Source organism: Hylobates moloch, unplaced genomic scaffold (assembly GCF_009828535.3).
Source record: "Hylobates moloch isolate HMO894 unplaced genomic scaffold, HMol_V3 SCAFFOLD_17, whole genome shotgun sequence".
In the NCBI taxonomy this organism is placed as follows: Eukaryota; Metazoa; Chordata; class Mammalia; order Primates; family Hylobatidae; genus Hylobates; species Hylobates moloch.
Window position 1 is genome coordinate 67,875,376 of NW_026652292.1, and position 20,115 is coordinate 67,895,490.

At 36.1% G+C, this 20,115-nt stretch overlaps 1 protein-coding gene across 7 annotated transcripts in view; it reads left to right on the top strand.

Moving 5' to 3' along the window:
• LCORL (ligand dependent nuclear receptor corepressor like) overlaps positions 1-20,115 on the top strand; it is a 186,430-nt gene that overhangs the window by 149,057 nt on the left and 17,258 nt on the right. For 4 of the 7 annotated variants that reach the window (XM_058430325.1, XM_058430326.1, XM_058430327.1 and 1 more), the window contains one exon: positions 2,109-6,931. The exons of 2 other annotated variants lie outside the window; for them this stretch is intronic. In XM_058430325.1, the coding sequence (XP_058286308.1) occupies positions 2,109-6,931 (4,823 nt within the window). Of the gene's footprint in view, positions 1-2,108; positions 6,932-20,115 lie in introns of those variants that run through there. One more of the 7 variants, XM_058430329.1, reaches the window with a different exon arrangement.

A 20,115-nucleotide genomic window follows, 5' to 3' on the forward strand; every position in this document is an offset into this window, starting at 1 on the left:
CTCATTACTAGGTTTTTCTTCAAGATCCTAACATGCAAGAAATATGGGGGAGAATGTTTGAAGCCAAATAAGCATATTGTGAAGTTCTGTAATTTGAGATCTTAGTTTTCTGATATCTGATACATAAGATAGAATCTAATATCTGAATATCTAATTTATACCTTTATTAAGCTGTTCTTATAGCATTAGATGGGAATTACTGGCTACCATAGTATTTTTGAAATTCCATTATTAATAAGCTGAATAAGAAAACTCTAAAAGCTTTGCTTAGAATGTCAGAAAAGGGATATAAAAAGCAGTGTTTTTTGTAATTTTGTGAGCGTAATCAAGTTGATATTATAACGTTGTTTCAGAATACTTAACACTAGTCATTAGTTTTGATTATTTATGCCACATACCTGGCTTTATTAACAGAAAAAAGCCTTTGAGCATTTCAGGAAGAGTTATGAACAGTTATTAATCTTTAAAATACAACATTTTTCCAAGAAACATGTAAATTCTCTCTTTATTATGCGATAACATCACTTTAGAAACTACTGAAGTGCATCATCTCTCACAACATTCTGGGTTTTCTTTTGCTTGTGTGAAAATTAGTCATTTTTAATTTGCTGGAAAAAAAATATTGTAATCTTTGATAGTTACCATTTCTTCCTGCCCTTGCTCTCTACATATATTTTTTAAAACTATGTAATTGAATCCTGGGAGTCAATTGCATCATTTTACACTCCCAACCATGACAAAATTTATAAAAAATTATTTTCAAAAAGGAAAGGATACTGGGGTCATTGTCCTATCTTCATCTGTCTAGAGGTGGCAGTGGACTTTAAAAGTTTTATTGTAATTTCACATCTCTTCTCACTTTGATAGCTTCTTTATGTCAGATCACTAGTTTTAGTGAAACATTGGATGAATCTAGTAAAGTTGTCTTTTTTTCCAGAAAAGTTTTGATCACATGTTTAAAATTTGCTTCCTTATTTTTGCTACTCAAATAACAATTTTTATAAAATATAAGTGAAATATTACTTACCTCTGAAACAGGCTATATCAGTTTTAGGCAGCAAAATAAAAATATTCCACTTCCTGTTTTAAAGTAAAAATCTTATAATTTTTAATATAGATGAGCATAATAATTCTATATTTAAACAAAAATACATTCTTCAATAGTAGTTCATAATCAGCATTATTCCAACCTTAAAATTTCTAGAAATCAGGAACTATTAAAAACAACAAATGTAATAAACTGTAAGTGAAAGGCAATTTTCATGTACAGAGTTTGGTGATATGTTTAATTAAAATAGATACTTTTCTGAAACAGAACTCTTTAAATATATTTTATTCTTCCTGCTGCTGGTATTGGATTAAAAAAAAAATTTGTAGACTTCTATATTGGTTGATAAGCAAGCCCGGTTCTTAGTTAAAGTTAGATGTATATTAGTTTCTGTAGTGGGCCATTTTCCAGCATTTGAAACTTAATAATTAGGTAAGTAATGCCTTTAGCTTTTATGAAATTACTTTAGTATTTAACATCAATTAAAAATAGATTTTATTTTTAAATAGCTAACGCCTGCACCTTAATCTTAGGAAAGACATTCTCATATTTACATAAAATCTAAATCCCTTAATTTTCCTTGTGATTATGGAAAGCTTTTATTATTTTCACTGCCTTGGAAAAAATATCTATTTTAAATAAAGATTGTACTCCTACATTTTATTTTCTTTATTTGCACTAATGTAGACTGATATATGAATCAGAATAATTTATAAAATGGCTACTTTATAAAAATTTAACTCCTTCTGAAGCACTTTCCATTAAATATTCTTAATACATTAAAAACGGACATTAATATATAAATGTAATCAAATGTATAATCAGCTTTTATATTGCAAAAATAGGGCTTTGCTTTGACTTATACTTTGTCATAGGAAATTAATTATCAGTGCTTCATTATATTTTTGCTAAACAATAATCACAATGCCATTATTGCAGCTCTCTAGGAGTCAGGAGTCCAGCAATACCAAAATATCTTTTTTCAAACACTGTTAAAATTATAACTCCTTATAGTGGTATTTTTGCTGCAATTCATTTTTTGTTTGATTTTTATTTTTAGTTCAACTGTTGATGCAAAATCAGAGGAAGCTACTAAAATGGAAAAAAGAAAATCAGCATTAAACAAAGTTTTGGAATCTTTGTGCATACATCACCAGCAACAAGTTTTGGCTATGTTGAAATTTCTAGTCCAAGAGCAGAATGCTGCTTCTCTTTGCTGTTGTAATACATCATGTGTTGTGTCTTCAGAATCTCAAAAGCCCTTAATCGAAGATGATTTATATGCTCTGTTCTGTAGTTGTGAATATAGGCTGGCAGAAAGAGGTTGTTTACGAAACGAAAAACAAAGCCCTGGTTTAGAACCTCTGCCAGTCTGTATTAAAGATTTACATTGTTTATCTTGCCAAACTGTAACTGTTGAACACGTTAAGCCAGTAGTGAATAGAGGAATTGCAGACAGTTATAATTCTCACAGGTGCTGTTCTGGACTGTTACCAAACGTTCACTCTACAAAATCAGCCTTTCGTAGTCCTCTTTTGTCAAAGGAAGTATGTGATCTTTCAGTCACTCTTAAAGATGCCTGTAGATCTCGAAGTCCCTCACCCCCACCATTATCACCTGTAGAAACTGAAGGATTTGAAAAATTGAAAGACGTCATCTCAGAGATTTCAGCCTTAGAAAATAACAAACTTGAAGCAAACATTAACCAGCCTCCATCTCTCACACCAGCAGAAATAAGCAGCAATAAGAGTGATCATGAAGATAAAATACTTAAAACTAAAAAATCCAGTAACTCTTATTCTTTACTCTCAAGTGACAGCAATAATTCTACTACAAATCGTGAAAAAGGTGAAACTGCTGTAATTTTTCAAGATTTAATGGATCGCATTAATGAAAAACTAAAATCAATAGAAACCACGGATATGACAAGCCTTGTAAAATTATCTAGCAGTGATTATAATACATATAATGATTTAAAATTGGGAGATTTCATAACATCTCTCTTGCATAATGCAAAAGCCAGTGATTATAGTTTTATGGAATTATTGAGTCAACATGATAAAAAGGTAGAAAATAAAATTATTCAGACAAGATTTCGAAAGCGTCAAGAAACTTTATTTGCAATGCGCAACTCCTCTGATTCACCCATGTTTAGAAGGCAGTCTTTACAGATAAAAAGAGAACTTGCTAGTCTTGATGAAAATTTTACAAGAAAAAAATACACCGAGAAAAGTTCAAGGAAATTGACACAGAACAATGAGATATTTTCATCAGACAAAAGAGAATTCTATCATGACCAAGGGCCTTCTTTACAAAATTCTAAAAGACTTCAAGATAAAAATCATGCTGAAACATCATTTTCACCAAATTATGCATTACAGTCACTGCAACTACCTCTTCATAGTTTGGAAACTAACTTGTCTTTTAATGCATTTTCAGAAAGCTTTAAAACAAATTCCCCTGAGAAAATGGGCATAAGAAAGCCACAGGAGAAATCTGCAGATGGAAAACAATTTTTGCAAAATCATAGGAAAAATCCAAAGTTAGGTAATACTCAAACTCTTTTGAGAAATGATGCTTCTGGACCTTTGAGCAGAACTAAACGAAATATTGTGCCTCCAGGGTGGTATTCTATATATGTAACAAATAATTATGTTTTTAAAAAATCCCCTAAAGCCAAAAAAGTATCTGAATCCACAATAAAAAACAATCCAGTGAAAAATATTCACATTGAAAGCTCACACAATATAGACCTAAACAAAATTGCAATGAATTCTAATTTACAAGTTGTTGTGAAGCGTTTGGAAGATACAATTAATATAGCCAAAAAATCCTGGAATAATCAGCCATTATCAGAAGGATATAAAGCATCCAAGAAATTGATAGAAATTGATGGTAAAGACCAACATGCTGGCAGAAATATGACTCTTACTCTAAATAGAATGACATGCAAAGAACAGAGCTTATCAAAATCTGTGGTAGCATCCGGCAATATTATCAAAGGTCATTGCATGCCTACAGTGGATTTGAATAACAAAAGACTTGAAAATCTGAAAAAGTCATCTATTTTAGATATGGGTCGCTTGATTTCCAGTGTTGAAAATGTACCAGCAAAATATGAAGGTATTGAAAGTTCATCTGTTTCCAACTATTCTAGTCCTATCAAACTCATGTTTTTATCTGAGGTTAAAAGTAGTGAAGGAGTCAAATATACTTTAACTTCAGTTGGCACTTCCCATTCAAATGTCATTCTCCCTTCTGAAAAACCTACAACCCATCATGTAACTGAAGAAAAAACAGAAACAAATGAGGATATCTCAAATGTGAACTCTGAAAATTATCACTCCAATCATTATGATACTGATACTTTTCAAAGAGAACTAAACAAATTCAATCATGCAAAAGAAACTGCAGGATCCTCTACAATGTTTATAGGCGATATAAATAGTGATAAGCCACAAGAAGAACCTAAGGACAATTCAAGCAGTGCTACTGATCCATCTTTTAAAAGAAAACCAGGTAGACCAAAAAAAATAGGTCCCCAAGTTGTGAAACAGATTAAGCGACCAATTGGAAGACCACCAAAGCCTAAAATTGATCAAACAAACATCACTGTTTGCCAGAATGAGCCCTTTAGTGCTGGAAGGAAAAGCCCAGAATCTCTCATATCAGAAGTAAAAGAAGGTATTTATAAAAAGAGTATTACAGTAACTGTTATTTACGGAAGGTCAAGAAGAACTAAAAGGCATGTTTCTGAAGGAAGGGTAAACATAAGCAACCTTATGTCTTTAAACAATAATACTGGTGATTTTCCAACCGAATATAATAGTCCCAGAAATAGTGAACACAAAATTGACTTGGATGAAAGAATAAGTGCTGTAGCAAGCTTGACTACTGAAAGTGAGATCTTGGGGTCTGGCTTTGAATATGTGAGACCCATCAAGAACAAATCTGTGATACCTCAGCCTTCCAAGAACATTATTCGACCAAATCAGAAGCCTTTGGCAATAAGTAGGAAACCTGGTAGACCGGCAAAAGTGAAAATCTCTGGCATATCTGTGACTATTAATAGAACTTCACCTCAGGAAAGAGAAGTAAGTATTAGCAGCTGCTTGCCTCCTTTAGAACAGGATAATACGTCAGGAAAAAAACTGCCTGAAGAAAAGTATGACCAACAGTGCACTAAAATGGATAAAATAAGGCATACTGAAGCTGATATATTTAAAAATGGATCAAAACGTATGATTGCTACTGTACCTTTGAGACATTCTATTAGGGATAGAAAACCATCTCTGCATTTCTTACATTCATTAGCATCTTCTAGCTCACTTTTTTATAGAAATGCTCTGCTCCATAAATCATATAAACTGCATTTGCAGAAAAATAAAAGTCAGAAGGAAAAACATAGGCACTCAAAGATGAAAATAGCTTGCAAAGATACCCCAAGAAACAGACTTTCACGGAATGCAAAAAAGTGTTTGGAAGATAATAAATTAGTACCTATTTCTGAAGTATCCTTGGATCCTATAATTTCATCAAACCCTTTGCTCAGGTGGTGGGCTACTTCTGCTTCAAATGATTCCTTATTAGAGGAATTAAACAATAGATTTGAGCAAATAACAAATGCTTGGGTGCAAGTAAGTGGAGATGAAGCTGAAAATTGTATTCATAAAAAAAGAGAACACATTGAAAATGATCATTTCAAAGTAGCAAGCCCTTTGGAAACTTGTCTTTTAAAACTTGAAGTTTCACCTGTAAAAATGCTTTTTCAGAAAAAGTATGATTTGAATGAACTCTGTACTTGGTTTATGCAAACAACAGAAACACAGTCTCTTTCACTAGTTAGAAAAGCAAATGCCCGAAACCCTTTGGAAGTAATAAATACCAGGGGAATCAAATTAGGGACCAAATATTCTGACTTTAATGCCAGCCCCTTCAGAAAGCACTTTAAAAAATTTGCACTCTCTTCTCCTTCAAAATCAGCAGAGAAATTGCATATACTGCATAAAGTGGCTAACTCTCCACTCTTAAATGTGAAAAGTAATTTAGCAATAGCTAGATTAAAAAGGACTGAGTTTAAAAGGTTGCATCATGAAAGGTGGAAAAGAGAGGGAAAGCTGCACAACCATGGAACAGTTGACTGGAACTCTAAAAGGAGAAACTTAAGATTTTTCTGCCAGAACCAATTTTTAAATAAGACTGAGGGAGAAACAAATGCTGACATCCCACTCCAAGGAAAAAGCATAGTAGATAATCAGTGTGTTTTGCCACCTGAGATCAGGGGTGACTTGCAGCAGAGGGTAGTAATGCCTGACTTCAAAATACATGCTAGTTTCGAGAATAAATTTCAGTCAGAAGCAAAAGAGAATGGAACAAATTGCAGCCAAAAAGACTTTCAAAAGGGACCAAGACTAGAAAATGTATGTCCTAATAGTTGGAGGTCAAAAACCTTAAAAGACTGTAGAATATTTTTGAGGAAGCTCAACTGTCTTGAACACAGAAATACTTTTAAGCTAAATACAATCATTTACTCTCCTGAATCTACTGACAGTGGAAATACTCATCAGACTCATGTGGAAGAATCAAAGCGCTTTACTTTAAGATCTCATTCTGCTAGGCAAAATTCTTTTAAAAAGCCGTCTAAAGAAATAGAAAATGCTAAAGCAAATAATCCTTCAGCTGATGAATTTGCTGACCATCTTGGCAATAGTAAATTAAGCAAATGTGTTAACTTTGACAAGAATCCTGATAGTTTTGAAGTTCTTAGCAATTTGAACAAAAGAAAAAGACCACCATGGAAGACCACAGAAATGTCAACAAAAAGACATAAACGACAGTCTTGCAACAGTGGACAAATGGCAAACTATTTTTCCAAATCCCTAGGTAAGTTCTTCTCTACTTAATTTTAAAGTTTCATTGTAGGTGCCTTGAGTAAAATATAACAGGTAGAAAAGGAACAGCAGATTCAGTTTTAATTAGCTTCCAAAATATTTGGACAACCTAATTTCTTGGCACCTAGTATGAAACTCATGAAATTAGGTGCTGCTAAATGTACCAGTGCGCTTCCCCACCTCTTATGTCCAGGATTTCACACAAATAAAAATATATATAGTAGAGACATAGAAATCATCTTTAAAATATATAATTTTAATAATGTAGATGTTATCTCCTTTTGCATTTGGTAGATCTAATAAAATCAGTAAGCAGTTTGACAGATAAATATAACCAAGTAACTAAAAATTAAGTACCACATTATAAACTAGTAAATATTTACTCAATTGAGAAATCAACCACAACTATGAGACCATGTTTTAAAAAAAGTAAAGACTATCTGTTAAACTGATAGATTGTAACATATCCTAGGATAATCCTAATCTCACATCACCCACCAAGTTGTTGTGTCATTTGGAGCTCACTTTAAGACTGATGATTTGAAGAGTGGTAGAGCAACAATATTTTTTTAAATAAATCAGCAAACTTGTTGAGTAGTTTTTTGATATCAGACATTGAGCTCATTTCCACAGATACAAAGATGAGCATTCTTTTTCACAGGTAATCCATAACCTAGCAAAAGAGAAAGAATCATATACAAGTTATTGTTAAGGTAATGCCAAATTCAAAATGCAAACCAGAATTACCTTAGCAAACAATTACATCCTTTACTCAGTTATACTGACCAGATATTGCTGCCTCAGGGAGACTCAGGGACCCTACAAGCTTGTCCAACCCACGGCCCATGGGCCACATGCAGCCCAGGACTGCTTTGAGTGTGACCCAACACAAATTTGTAAACTTTCTTAAAACGCTATGAGATTTGTTTGTGTGTTTTTGTTGTTGTTTTTGTTTTTGTCTCTGTAGCTCACCAGCTATTGTTAGTGTTAGTGTATTTTATGTGTGGCCCAAGACAATTCTTCCAGTGTGGCCGAGAGAAGCCAAAATATTGGACACCCCTGCTAAAACCTAGTAAAAAATAATATAGGAACACTATAGTTGCCAGTGTAGCCATTTCCAGCTCTTCTTATTGATAAGTACTGGACAATGAGGGATATTGAGGAGTATGGAAGTACTTACTGATTACTTGCTTAACATGAAAGAAATTTTACATTTGGAAATTTAAAGATATTTTATTATATAGTTGCATCATTATATATTTTTAGGGGTGTTTTTGGGGGGGTTGGGGAAGTATTGGCTTTATTTTTATTACTCTTTTTAAAACTTGTTTAAAAGCTAAAATAGATAGTATCAGGTCTTATATTAAAATAGTAAAAGCAGTAAATTCTTGATTTTTAATAAGTTAATGATTTTATGGCCCTCAAGATTCAGTTATTCAACTATATAACTTTAAAACCTATTTCAGAAAGTAATGATTAAAATTTAAAATATCTAACATGCAATGATTAAAATTTTAAAGGTTGGCCAAAGTAGATTCTCCATTATAAACCATGAATCAAAACTTTAAAAAGTGACCTCTGTTTCTTGTTCTTGGGATAACTAAAAATATCAAATGCCATGTCAGGAAAAAGAGAGGCAAAAAAACCTGATAGTGTTTTTTTTATTATAATTCATCTGAAAATATACACACATAATTCTTAAAGACTGTCATGAATGGAGAATAAAATGTAAAGCTTCATTTTAATTCTTTATATCATCCTCATATCATGCTGTTACAGTTAACCAGAAGTAAATGCATTAATTCATTTTACAACAGAACCGTATTTTGTCCTTTTAGCTTCTTAATCATTGTATCTTCCTAAGAAATAAATAATCAAGCTTAAAATAAGTGTGATTATTTACCCCCACTAAATATGAAATCATCCTAGAAAAATTAAGATGGAAGATGCCTAATGACTACTTTTTCAAATTAATTTCAAAATCCTTTTGGGCAGTTTTAAAATTTTTAGTATCATTTGAAGAGCTGTTTTTGATCTTTCTCATTTTTAAAATTACTAGTACTATTTCCTGTTCTGCTTAAAGTTTTATCTATCTTTCACTGATAACTTTCCTTCTTTATTTTTTAACATTCTTTTTTTTAGTCAATCAACAAGGACATTATTTTTATAAAGTTGTATTTATAGAAATATTTGTTAACATTTATCTGATTTTTAAAGTATTATTTTTTCTCATTATTCTTGGTATCTCATACTTCTTTTTGCCTTTTTGGAAATGATGCTAAAACTCATTATTAGTTTTATATGTGTTTTTCTTCTTCGTAGAATAAATTACTGACTGGAGACTTAAGAAACTTAATAACCAGACTTTTCTAGAAAAATTTCTAAGGCAGTGTATATGAGATTTTGAAATATTTCTATTGATGAAAAGTTTTGCTTCTATCACAAATGTTTTGTACATTTTGAGATGAACTGTCCAGATATAATTTACGAGTTTTTAAATTTATACTTCACCACATTTGTACTGCTGTATATATCAACTGTGCAAATGGAAAGGAGGCAGAAAAATGCAATCCCATTCTAGTCTTATTTCAACAAGTATTTAATGAATGCCTACAATATGCTGTCAGGCACTGTGGAAGGTTCAAATAGTTCCTTTCCATCTAAGGGAGAAAACAAGACCTACATTATTTATTCAGTAAATAGAATGTATTTCATTTTTTAAGTGGGATATTATATGCCTTAAGGGGATAGAATGGTTAAAGTCATGGTTGTTGCTCTTATGGTTGTTCCTCTTATATGTTCCTCCATGTCATGAAGGATAGAAAAATGGATAGGCAATTCTAGTGGAAGGATGATGACTGCTGTGATCAGAGAGAGAGCGATGGATTGTAAGAGCACATTAAAGAGAAATTGAACTCAGATTTAGGGAATTAGGCAAGGTTTCCTACGTTGTTGCATCTAAGCTGAGGCTTGAAGGAGGCCGATGTAGTAGAAGTTGGAAGAGGAGTGTTTCAGGCAGTTGCAAACGATGTGGAAAATTTGGATGACAAAAGAGAGCAAGCAGCCTGGGCAACATAGCGGGACCCCATCTCTGCAAAACAAACAAACAAACAAAATTAGCCAAGTGTGATAGCCCACACCTTGCTTGAACCTGGGAGGTCGAGGCTTCAGTGAGCCATGATTGTGCCACTGCGCTCCAACCTAGGTGTCTCAAAAAATTTTTTTAAAAAAAGAGCAAGCATATGTGGAATATTGAGTAATTTATCAGAACTGAGGCATAAAATAGGAATCATGGATCAGGAGGGAGTGGGAAAACGGTAAAACAATGAAGCTACTAAGGGAAGCATAGCCCATATTGTGAGGTCAGCATCAAATAATGAAACAAAAAATGTTTTAAGCCCTAATAGTAGCAGTAAATGAAAAGAATAGATTTGAGATCTATAAAGTAAAATCAGTGTCTTAAAGATTAGAAGAAAAAAGGGAGAACATCCAGGTTTTTGCCTTGAACATCTGGGTAGAGGATAGTAAGATGTACTGAGATAGAATGCTCTTTAGATGTGAGAAATTTGAGGTGTTTAGTGGGATATCCAAGAAAGGATGTTAGGAAGCAGTTATGGATATGCTTCCTAAACATACGGATCTGTTTCCCAAGAAAAAGGCCTGAGGTGAGATAAGGATTTGTGAACCAACAAATAAGTGAAACCATGAGAGTGGAAGAGATTACAATGAGATTACTCCTTGTAAGACTGAAAGAGCCTAGGGAGTCAGAGCCCCAAAGATTTAGGAAAAAGGAAAGATGTATACAAAAGGAGACAGATGAGAGTAGTTGAGAGGTAAGAGGAAAGCCTGGAGAATGTGGTGAATGGAAATGTAAGAAGGGAGAAGGCAATGTAAACTGTTGATAAGAAGTCAACTAAGATGAGCCCTGAAACGGTTCCATTGAATATAGCAACAAGAGTTTGTCTTAGTTGTTGAGAAAGAGTAGCTTTGGTGGACCAACAGAGCCACAAGTCATATTCAAGGCCAGACGAGTTAAATGAAGGAAGAGAAAGAAAATTAGCACAGAAAACTATAGTTGACCATGAATGGAGAGAATATACAAAGGTTAGCTAGATTAAGCTAGGGTTGAAGACAGGTTTAAAAGATATATATTTACATGCTAATGGAAAAAAGCCAATAGGGAATAAACGAAGATACAGAAATGAGATGGCAACCAATGGAAATGGAGTGAAGCCCCTGTGTAGATTACTGGGTATAGGATCTAGGACATGGTTAGAGAGATTGGTCTTAGCCAAAAGGGTCACTTTTCTCTAAAAAAAAAAAAAAAAAAAAAAAGAGTAGTGGGAACGATATGTGGGAAGGCAAATCGGTAATTTGTGGGCAGAATCCTGAGATATTAGAGTCCATTTTCTATAAATCAAGAGGTAATCAAGAGTAGTATGTGGGATTGGGTAATTGGGGAATATGGACAAGGTTTGAAATAGCTGTCTCAAGAAATATAGGATAGAACAACTGGTTTTATCTCAGCTGCCAGAATGTAAGCCTGGAGAAAGGTGGGCCCTTAGATTTAATAATAGTCAAGTTCACCACATGGGGATGACAGGACAAAGAGATCCAGCCAAGAGTATATCTGTTCTATGAATAGTGACAAGCTATATGATCAAAGAGTTCTAGAGAATCTTTTCTAATAGTAGCACAAATACAGATCCAGGGGGTGGAGGATGGGAAATGTGATGTGCGAAAGGTCAGTTGCAGGAGATGATTTTTGAGATGATAATGGCCTAAAAATGGAGTGTGGCTGTTGGAAATAATATAGACCTTTTTAATATCAGTATCTTTTGAGTTCCCAAAGCAAGTGTATATCTTTTACTAATTGATAAACATCTCGATATAAATAAGCTGACTCTGGACACCTCTGAGTAAACTTTTAAGAATCAAATAACCTAGTGTGGTCTTGAAGCTCCTGTAATAATAGTAGTCATCCTAAAACATTAAATTTTCCCATAAGAATTTTGAATTCAGTTGACACTTTGAATCGAATTCTGAAATTCGATTTCAGACTGAAAAAAAAAAAGTTTATCAGCTTCTTCTATTTTGCCATCTGTCATCAAAAATAACTGAATTTACATTTTTCCCATTCAGAATTCTGGTTTTCACACAGATTAATAACTGATGGCTGATTTTTAACTAAGTAATATACTCCTTCAACTACCAGGAACCAAGACTAACCGTACATACTCCTCTGATCTTGGTTATGAGCATTTTAACACATATTTTGAACACTGAACACAAGATAAAAGTAAATGATTACTTTAAGTAAAACTATTAAGATTTGATTCTGTTAAAGTGTTCTAATGAAATTAGGAATTTTTTTACACCCAACCCCCCTGAGGAATTTTTAATAAAGATACATTCTGTTTATATTTGAGTTTTTCCCCTGTAATTTTCTTAGGAATTGAGTAAGAGAAGAGTTTAGGTTTTAAAGAGTCTCTAACTTTTGCCATAATATTTTGTGAAAATGTAAAACAGCTAAACAATCTTTGTCTTGATGTTTTTTCTTAGAATTTTTCTTGAATATTTTATATTCCATTGCTTTCTCAACTATTACTGAGTTTTCAGGATATTCTATTTTACTAATTGCCCCATATCTTTCTCAGAAAATCATTCAGTTTATTTAACAAACATTGGATACTTTTTCTTTTGATGTATCAGGCGTTGTGTTAGATGTTCAAGTCACAAAGGAACTCAAGGAATTTATCTGGAAGATATTTCAAGTTTTTACTTTGGCAACATAATTAGTAAAAGAAACATAATTTGGCTGATTCCACTTACTGGTGGTTGTAGAGAACAGAATTATTTTCAGACATAGATTTAATTCTCTAAATTGGGAAGTCTGGCCCATGGCCTATTTTGTAAATAAACTTTTATTGGAACACTGCCATGTTCATTCACTCCTATATTGTCTGTTGCTATTTTTCTGCTGCAGAAGCTGAATAGTTGCAACAGATACCATAAAGCCTACAGAGTCTAAAGTATTTACTACCTGGCCCTTTGCAGAAAAAGTTTGCCGACTCTGTTGATATCCCTACAATTTTGATATGGTGTGGCTTGAAAAAAATAAAAAATAAGTTGTTGGCTTTTAAAAAATATATTAAGGTCATCCTATCTTGTTCGTCCCCAACACCCCATCCACTTCTTCCTCAACACTCCCTCCCTCAACACAATACAATGTATTTGACATGTTAGCTGTTTTGTTTTGTGTGATCTTTACGGGTCAATATCTGTCTTTATCCAGCAGAGTGGTGCTGGGGGAGCCATGAGCACCAGTTGTATTCTGTTTTGTAAATCTTTATTCTCTCCCTGCAGCCTCCCGATCTGCTTTCTCTATCTGAGGTAAGTTCAAGGGTCACCCTTTTCTTCTTTAACCAGCTGCTACCACCTGCTAGAAGGAGATTGGTTTCAATGCTTCACACCATGATAAATTCCTGCCTCAAGGTCTAAATGTTCTCTTTCTCCTTTTTTCTTCCTTCTCTATTTCTTAAGAATTCAGAATTCTTAGTTCAGCTCTCCTAACTACCATTTTTTCTTCTCATTTTTCCTGGGCAGTAACAGTTTTCTTGTCATGGAGCTGAGCATTCTGTGATTATCATAACGTTAAGCCTAGTGAATTCACCTATAGTTTAATTACAAATAAAAAAGTCAAGGGTAGGTGTCTGAATGATTTCATCTTGCCACTTTTTTTTTTCTTGTTTGTGTTTGTTTTACTTAAACCAGACCTTGGCTTCTTTTTCCTTCTCCCAGTTCCAGGCAACCTGGAAAATGCATTTATTTGCTACTTTTTTTCTGTGTTATGCAAACATAGAAAGCTAGATTTTAAAAGCCTGTACCTATACACTCTTTTTATTTATTCAAAAGTGTTTGTCTTCTGCATGCTAGGCAGTAAGACACAAGCGAAATAGTGGGGGCAAAACCAGATATGGTTCCTACCCTCACGGTTCAAGTTTATTTGGAGAGGCAGACGTTGAGTAAATACACAAATCTGCTACATTCTCAGTATGTGGTGCTATGGGAATTTAATTTGGGGAGGTTTTACCAAGTGAAGGAAGAGTTCCTTGAGCAAATGGCCATTAAGCTAAGCTGTGAAAGGTGAGGAGGAATTAACTAGGCCAAGTAGTAGAGAACCAGTAGGGTAGGAAGAAGGATTTGGATGTGGAAAAAATGCTGAGGTGTGGGATTCTTGGCAGGTTAGAGGTGTAAGTCATGGCCGGTGTGTCTAGTCAAGAAAGAAGGAGATGATGTCAGATGCAGGGAGGATTGAGAAGGAAGCAAAGGAACAGACTATACAGGTTCTTCTGAGCCATGCCAAGAAGTTTGTCTACTTTCAGTGGCTCCCCATTGCACTCAGAGCAGAGATTTAAATTGGACGTGGATGGGGAAGATATGACATAATCAGATTTTGCTTTCTAGAAGATCTCCCTGGTTGCATTGTGAAGAAGAAGGGTGTAGGGCAAGACACCTAACCACACTTAGACCCTTGTGATTCACAAACTTTAGTGTGCATCAGAATCACCAGCAAGTCGTGTTAAAATGATTGTTCAGATCCACCCACAGAGTTTGATTGAGTATGGGGTGGGGCCCAAGTGATACTTATGCTTGTGCTTCTGGACCAGGAAGTACACTTTGAGAACCATTGGTAATAGAGTGTAAGTGTTATAGTGGTAGAAGGAAGATTATTTACTAATATGAACATAATGTTTCAAGTTTCCCTTTAAACACTTCTTCAGCTATATCACAAATTTTGTTCTGCTGTGTTTTCATTTTAATTAAATTCAAAATATTTTCTAATTTCTCTTGTGATTTTTTCTTTAGCCCATGGATTGTTTAGAGACATGTTGGCAGGGCGCAGTACTCACGCCTGTAATTCCAACACTTTGGGAGGCTGAGGTGGGAGGATTACTTGAGCCCAGGAATTCAAGACCAGCCTGGGCAACATGGCAAGACCCTGCCTAGAGATGTGTTGTTTAGTTTCCAGATATTTAGGGATTTTTCAGATATATTTCTGGTACTGATTTCTAATTTAATTCTGATATACTGTTTGTGATTTCAGTCTTTTTGAATTTTTTGCGATGTATTATATGGCCGAGAATCTGTGCAAATCTAAGTAAATGTTCTGTGTGTTCTTGAAAATAATGTATATTCTACTGCTTTTGAGTGAAATGTTCTATAAATGTCTGTTAAGCAAGATGGTTGCTAGTGCTGTTCAAGATTTTTCCATCTTGGTGAATTTCAGTCTACTTGTTCTGTCTATTTTTGAGAGGGGGATATCAAAATCTGTGACTATGTGGATTTTCCTTTTTATCCTTTCAGATCTGTTAGGTTTTGCTTCGTGTATTTTGAAGCTCTGTAAATAGTTGCATATGCATTTAGAATTGTTAGGTACTTTTTATTAATTGGCTTTTTTATCATTATGAAATTAACCTCCTCGTTAATCCTGAAAATGTTCCTTACTCTGAAATCTAATTTATCTGATAACTACTAGAGTTGTTCCAGCTTGCTTTTCACTGCTGTTATCATAGTGTATCTTTTCACAATACTTTTATTTTTAACCTATTTGTGTCTTTATGTTTAAAGATGATCTCTTTTATTAAACAACATAGAATTGAGGCTTGCCTTCTACCCAATGTGACAATCTCTGCCTTTTCAGTAGATCACTTACATTTAATGTCACCATTAATATGGTTGGGTTTAAATCAGCCATCTTCCTATTTTCTGTTTGTCCCACCTACTATTTGTTCCACCCTTTTTTCTCTTTTCCAGCCTTCTTTTGGATCAATACAATGTGTTTCACTATTTTTTTAATCTCCTGATTTGCTGTTTAAAAAGTGGTTGCTGGCCAGGTGAGGTGGCTCATGCCTGTAATCCCACCACTGTGGAAGGTCACTTGAGCCCTGGAGTTCAAGACCAGCCTGGGCAACATGGTGAAACTCTGTCTCTACAAAAATCAGCCAGGTGTAGTGGCACGTGCCTGTGGCCCCAGCTACTGGGGAGGCTGGGGCAGGAGGATCACTTGAGTCTGGGAGGTGGAGGTTGCAGTGAGCCAAGATCATTCCATGGTATCCCAGGCTGGGCAACAGAATGAGACACTGTTTAAAAAAAAAAAAAAAAAAAAAGTGGTTTCTGTAGGGTTTAGAGTATACATCATTAACTTACCAGAGTTCTACCTTCAAATAATAATATAGTACTTCATGGGTAGCCAAGAATTTTTTTTTATCTTTATTTTCGGTTCAGGGGTACATATGCAGTTTGTTACATAGGTAAATTGCATGGCATGGGGATTTGTTGTATAGATTATTTCATCACCCAGGTAATAAGCATACTACCCAATAGGTAGTTTTTCAGTCCTCTCTCTCCTCCCACTCTCTGCCCCCAAGCAGGCCCGGCTTTCTGTTGTTCTCTTCTTTGGTCGATGTGTACTCAGTATTTAACTTCCACTTACAAGTGAGAATGCTTATAAATGTTTTGTTTTCCATTCCTGCATTAGTTTGCTTAGGATTGCGGGCTTCAGCTCCATCCATGTTGCTGCAAAGGACATGATCGCATTGCTTTTTATGGCTGCATAGTATTCCGTTGTCTATATGTACCACATTTTCTTTATCTATTCTACCATTGATGGGATTTAGGTTGATTCCGTGTCTTTGCTATTATGAATAATGCTGTGATAAATGTACATGTGCATGTGTCTTTTGTGGTAGAATGATTTATATTTCTTTGAGTATATACTCAGTAATGGGTCAAATGGTAGTTCTATTTTTAGCTCTTTGAGAAATCACCACATTGGTTTCCAAAATGGCTGAACTAATTTACATTCCCACCAGCAGTGTATAAGCATTTCCTTTTCTCCACAACCTTGCCAGCATCTGTTATTTTTTTGACTTTTTAATAATAGCCATTCTGACTGATAAGAAATGGTATCTCATTGTGGTTTTGATTTGCATTTCTCTAATGATTAGTGATATTGAGCATTTTTTCATATGCTGCATGAATGTCTTCTTTTGAAAAGTGTCTGTTCATGTCCTTTGCTCACATTTTTTTTTTTTTTTTTTTGAGACAGAGTCTCACTCTGTTGCCCAGGCTGGAGTGCAGTGGCACGATCTCAGCTCACTGCAGCCTCCACCTCCCATGTTCAAGTGATCCTCCTGCCTCAGTCTCCCAAGTAGCTGGGATTACAGGCACCCACAACCACGCTCGGCTAATTATTGTATCTTTAGTAGAGATGGGTTTTCGCCATGTTGACCAGGCTGGTCTCGAACTCCTGACCTCAGGTGATCCACCCACCTCAGCCTCCCAAAGTGCTGGGATTACAGGTGTGAGCCACCATGCCTGGCCCTTTTGCCCACTTTTTAATGGGGTTGGTTTTTGCTTGTTAATTGTTATAAGTTCATCTTATAAACTCTGGATATTAGACCTTTGCCAGATGCATGGTTGACAAATATTCTCCCATTCTGTCAGTTGTCTGTTTACTCTATTGATAATTTATTTTCATTATGTCCTATGTGTCAATTTTTGGTTTTGTTGCAATTGCTTTTGGCATCCTCATCATGACATCTTTGCCAGGGCCTGTGTCCAGAATGGTATTTCGTTGGTTATCCTCCAGGGTTTTTATAGTTTGAGGTTTTACATTGAAGTCTTTAATCCATCTTGAGTTGATTTTTGTATATGGTGTAAGGAAGGGGTGCAGTTTCAATCTTCTGTATATGGCTAGCCAGTTATCCCAGCACCATATACTGAATAGGGAGTTCTTTTTCCATTGCTTGTTTTTGTCAGCTTTCTCAAGGATCAGATGGTTGTAGATGTGCAGCTTTATTTCTCAGCCTTCTTTTCTGTTCCATTGGCCTATGTGTCTGCTTTTGTGCCAGTACCATGCTATTTTGGTTACTGTAGCTGACATGGTTTGGCTTTGTCCCCACTCAAATTTCATCTTGAATTTCCACGTGTTGTGGGAGGGACCTGGTGGGAGGTAATTGAATCATGGGGGCAGGTCTTTCACATGCTCTTCTTGTGATAGTGAGTAAGTCTCACAAAATCTGATGGTTATTATAAGGGGAAGTTTTCCTGCACAAGCTCTCTTCTCTTGTCTGCCACCATGTGAGATGTGCCTTTCACCTTTCGCCATGATTGTGAGGCTTCCCTAGCCATGTGAAACTGTGGGTTCTCCATTAAGCTTCTTTCCTTTGTAAATTGCCCAGTCTCAGGTATGTCTTTACCAGCAGCATGAAAATGGAATAATACAGTAAATTGGTACCAAGAGTGGGGTGCTGCTGTAAAGATACCCAAAAATCTGGAAGCAACCTTGGAACTGGGTAACAGGCAGAGGTTGAAACAGTTTGGAGTGCTCAGAAGAAGACAGAAAAATGTGGGAAAGTCTGGAACTTCCTAGAGACTTGTTGAATAGCTTTGACCAAAAGTCTGATAGCAATAGGGACAATAAGGTCGAGGCTGAGGTGGTCTCAGATGGAGATGAGGAACTTGTTGGGAGCAAAGGTGACTCTTGTTATGTTTTAGCAAAGAGACTGGTGACATTTTGCCCCTGCCCTAGAGATTTATGGAACTTTGGAGAGAGATGATTTAGGGTATATGGCGGAAGAAATTTCTAAGCAGCAAAGCATTCAAGAGGAAACTTGGGTGCTGTTAAAGGCATTCAGTTTTATAAAGGAAGCGGAGCATAAAAGTTTGGAAAATTTGCAGCCCGACAATTTGATAGAAAAGAAAGACCCATTTTCTGAGGAGAAATTCAAGCTGGCTACAGAAATTTGCATAACCGATGAGGAGCCACACGTTTATCTCCAAGCCAATGGGGAAAATGTCTCCAAGGCATGGTAGAGGTCTTCACAGCAGGCCCTCCCATGACAGGCCCAGAGGCCTAGGAGAAAGTGATTTCGTGAGCCAGGCCCACCGTCCCCGTGCTGTCTGCAGTCTAGGGACTTGGTGCCCTGTGTCCCCGCCACTCCAGCTGTGACTAAAAGGGGCTGAGGTACAGCTCAGGCTGTTGCTTCAGAGGGTAGAAGCCCCAGTGCCTTGGTGGCTTCCACATGGTGTTGAGCCTGCGGGTGCACAGAAGTCAAGAATTGAGGATTGGGAACCTCTGCCTAGATTTCAGAAGATGTGTGGAAATGCCTGGGTGCCCAGGCAAAAGATTGCTGCAGGGGCAGGGCCCTCATGGAGAACCTCTGCTAGGGCAGTGCAGAAAGGAAATGTGGAGTCAGAGCCCCCACACAGAGTCCCTACTGGGGCACTGCCTAGTGGAGCTGTGAGAAGAGGGCCATCGTCCTCCAGACCTCAGAATGGTAGATCTGCCAAAAGCTTGCACCATACACCTGGAAAAGCCTCAGACACTCAAAGCCATCCCATGAAAGCAGCCAGCGGAGGGGCGGGGGGAGGGGGGCGCTATACCCTGCAAAGCTACAGGGGCGGAGCTGCCCAAGACCGTGATAACCCACCTCTTAACATCAGCGTGACCTGGATGTGAGACATGGTATCAAAGGAGATCATTTTAGAGCTTTAAGATTGGATTGCCCTGCTGGATTTTGGAATTGCATGGGGCCTGTAGCCCCTGTGTTTTGGCCAATGTCTCCAATTTGGAATGGCTGTGTTTACTCAATGCCTCTACCCTCATTGTATCTAGGAAGTAACTAACTTGCTTTTGATTTTACAGGCTTACAGGCGGAAGGGACTTGCCTTGTCTCAGATGAGACTTTGGACTGTGGACTTTTGAATTAATGCTGAAATGAGTTAAGACTGTGGGGAATGTTGGGAAGGCGTGATTGGTTTTGAAATGTGAGGATATAAGATTTGGGAGGGACCAGGAGCAGAATGATATGGTTTAGCTGTGTCCCCATTCAAATCTTATCTTGAATTCCCATGTGTTGTGGGAGGGACCTGGTGGGAGGTAATTGAATCATGGGGGCAGGTCTTTCACATGTTCTTCTTGTGACAGTAAGTCTCACAAAATCTGATGGTTATTATAAGGGGAAGTTTTCCGACACAAGCTCTCTTGTCTGCCACCGTATGAGACGTGCCTTTCACCTTTTGCAATGATTATGAGGCTTCCCCAGCCATGTGAAACTGTAGGTTCTCCATTAAGCCTCTTTCCTTTGTAAATTGCCCAGTCTCGGGTAT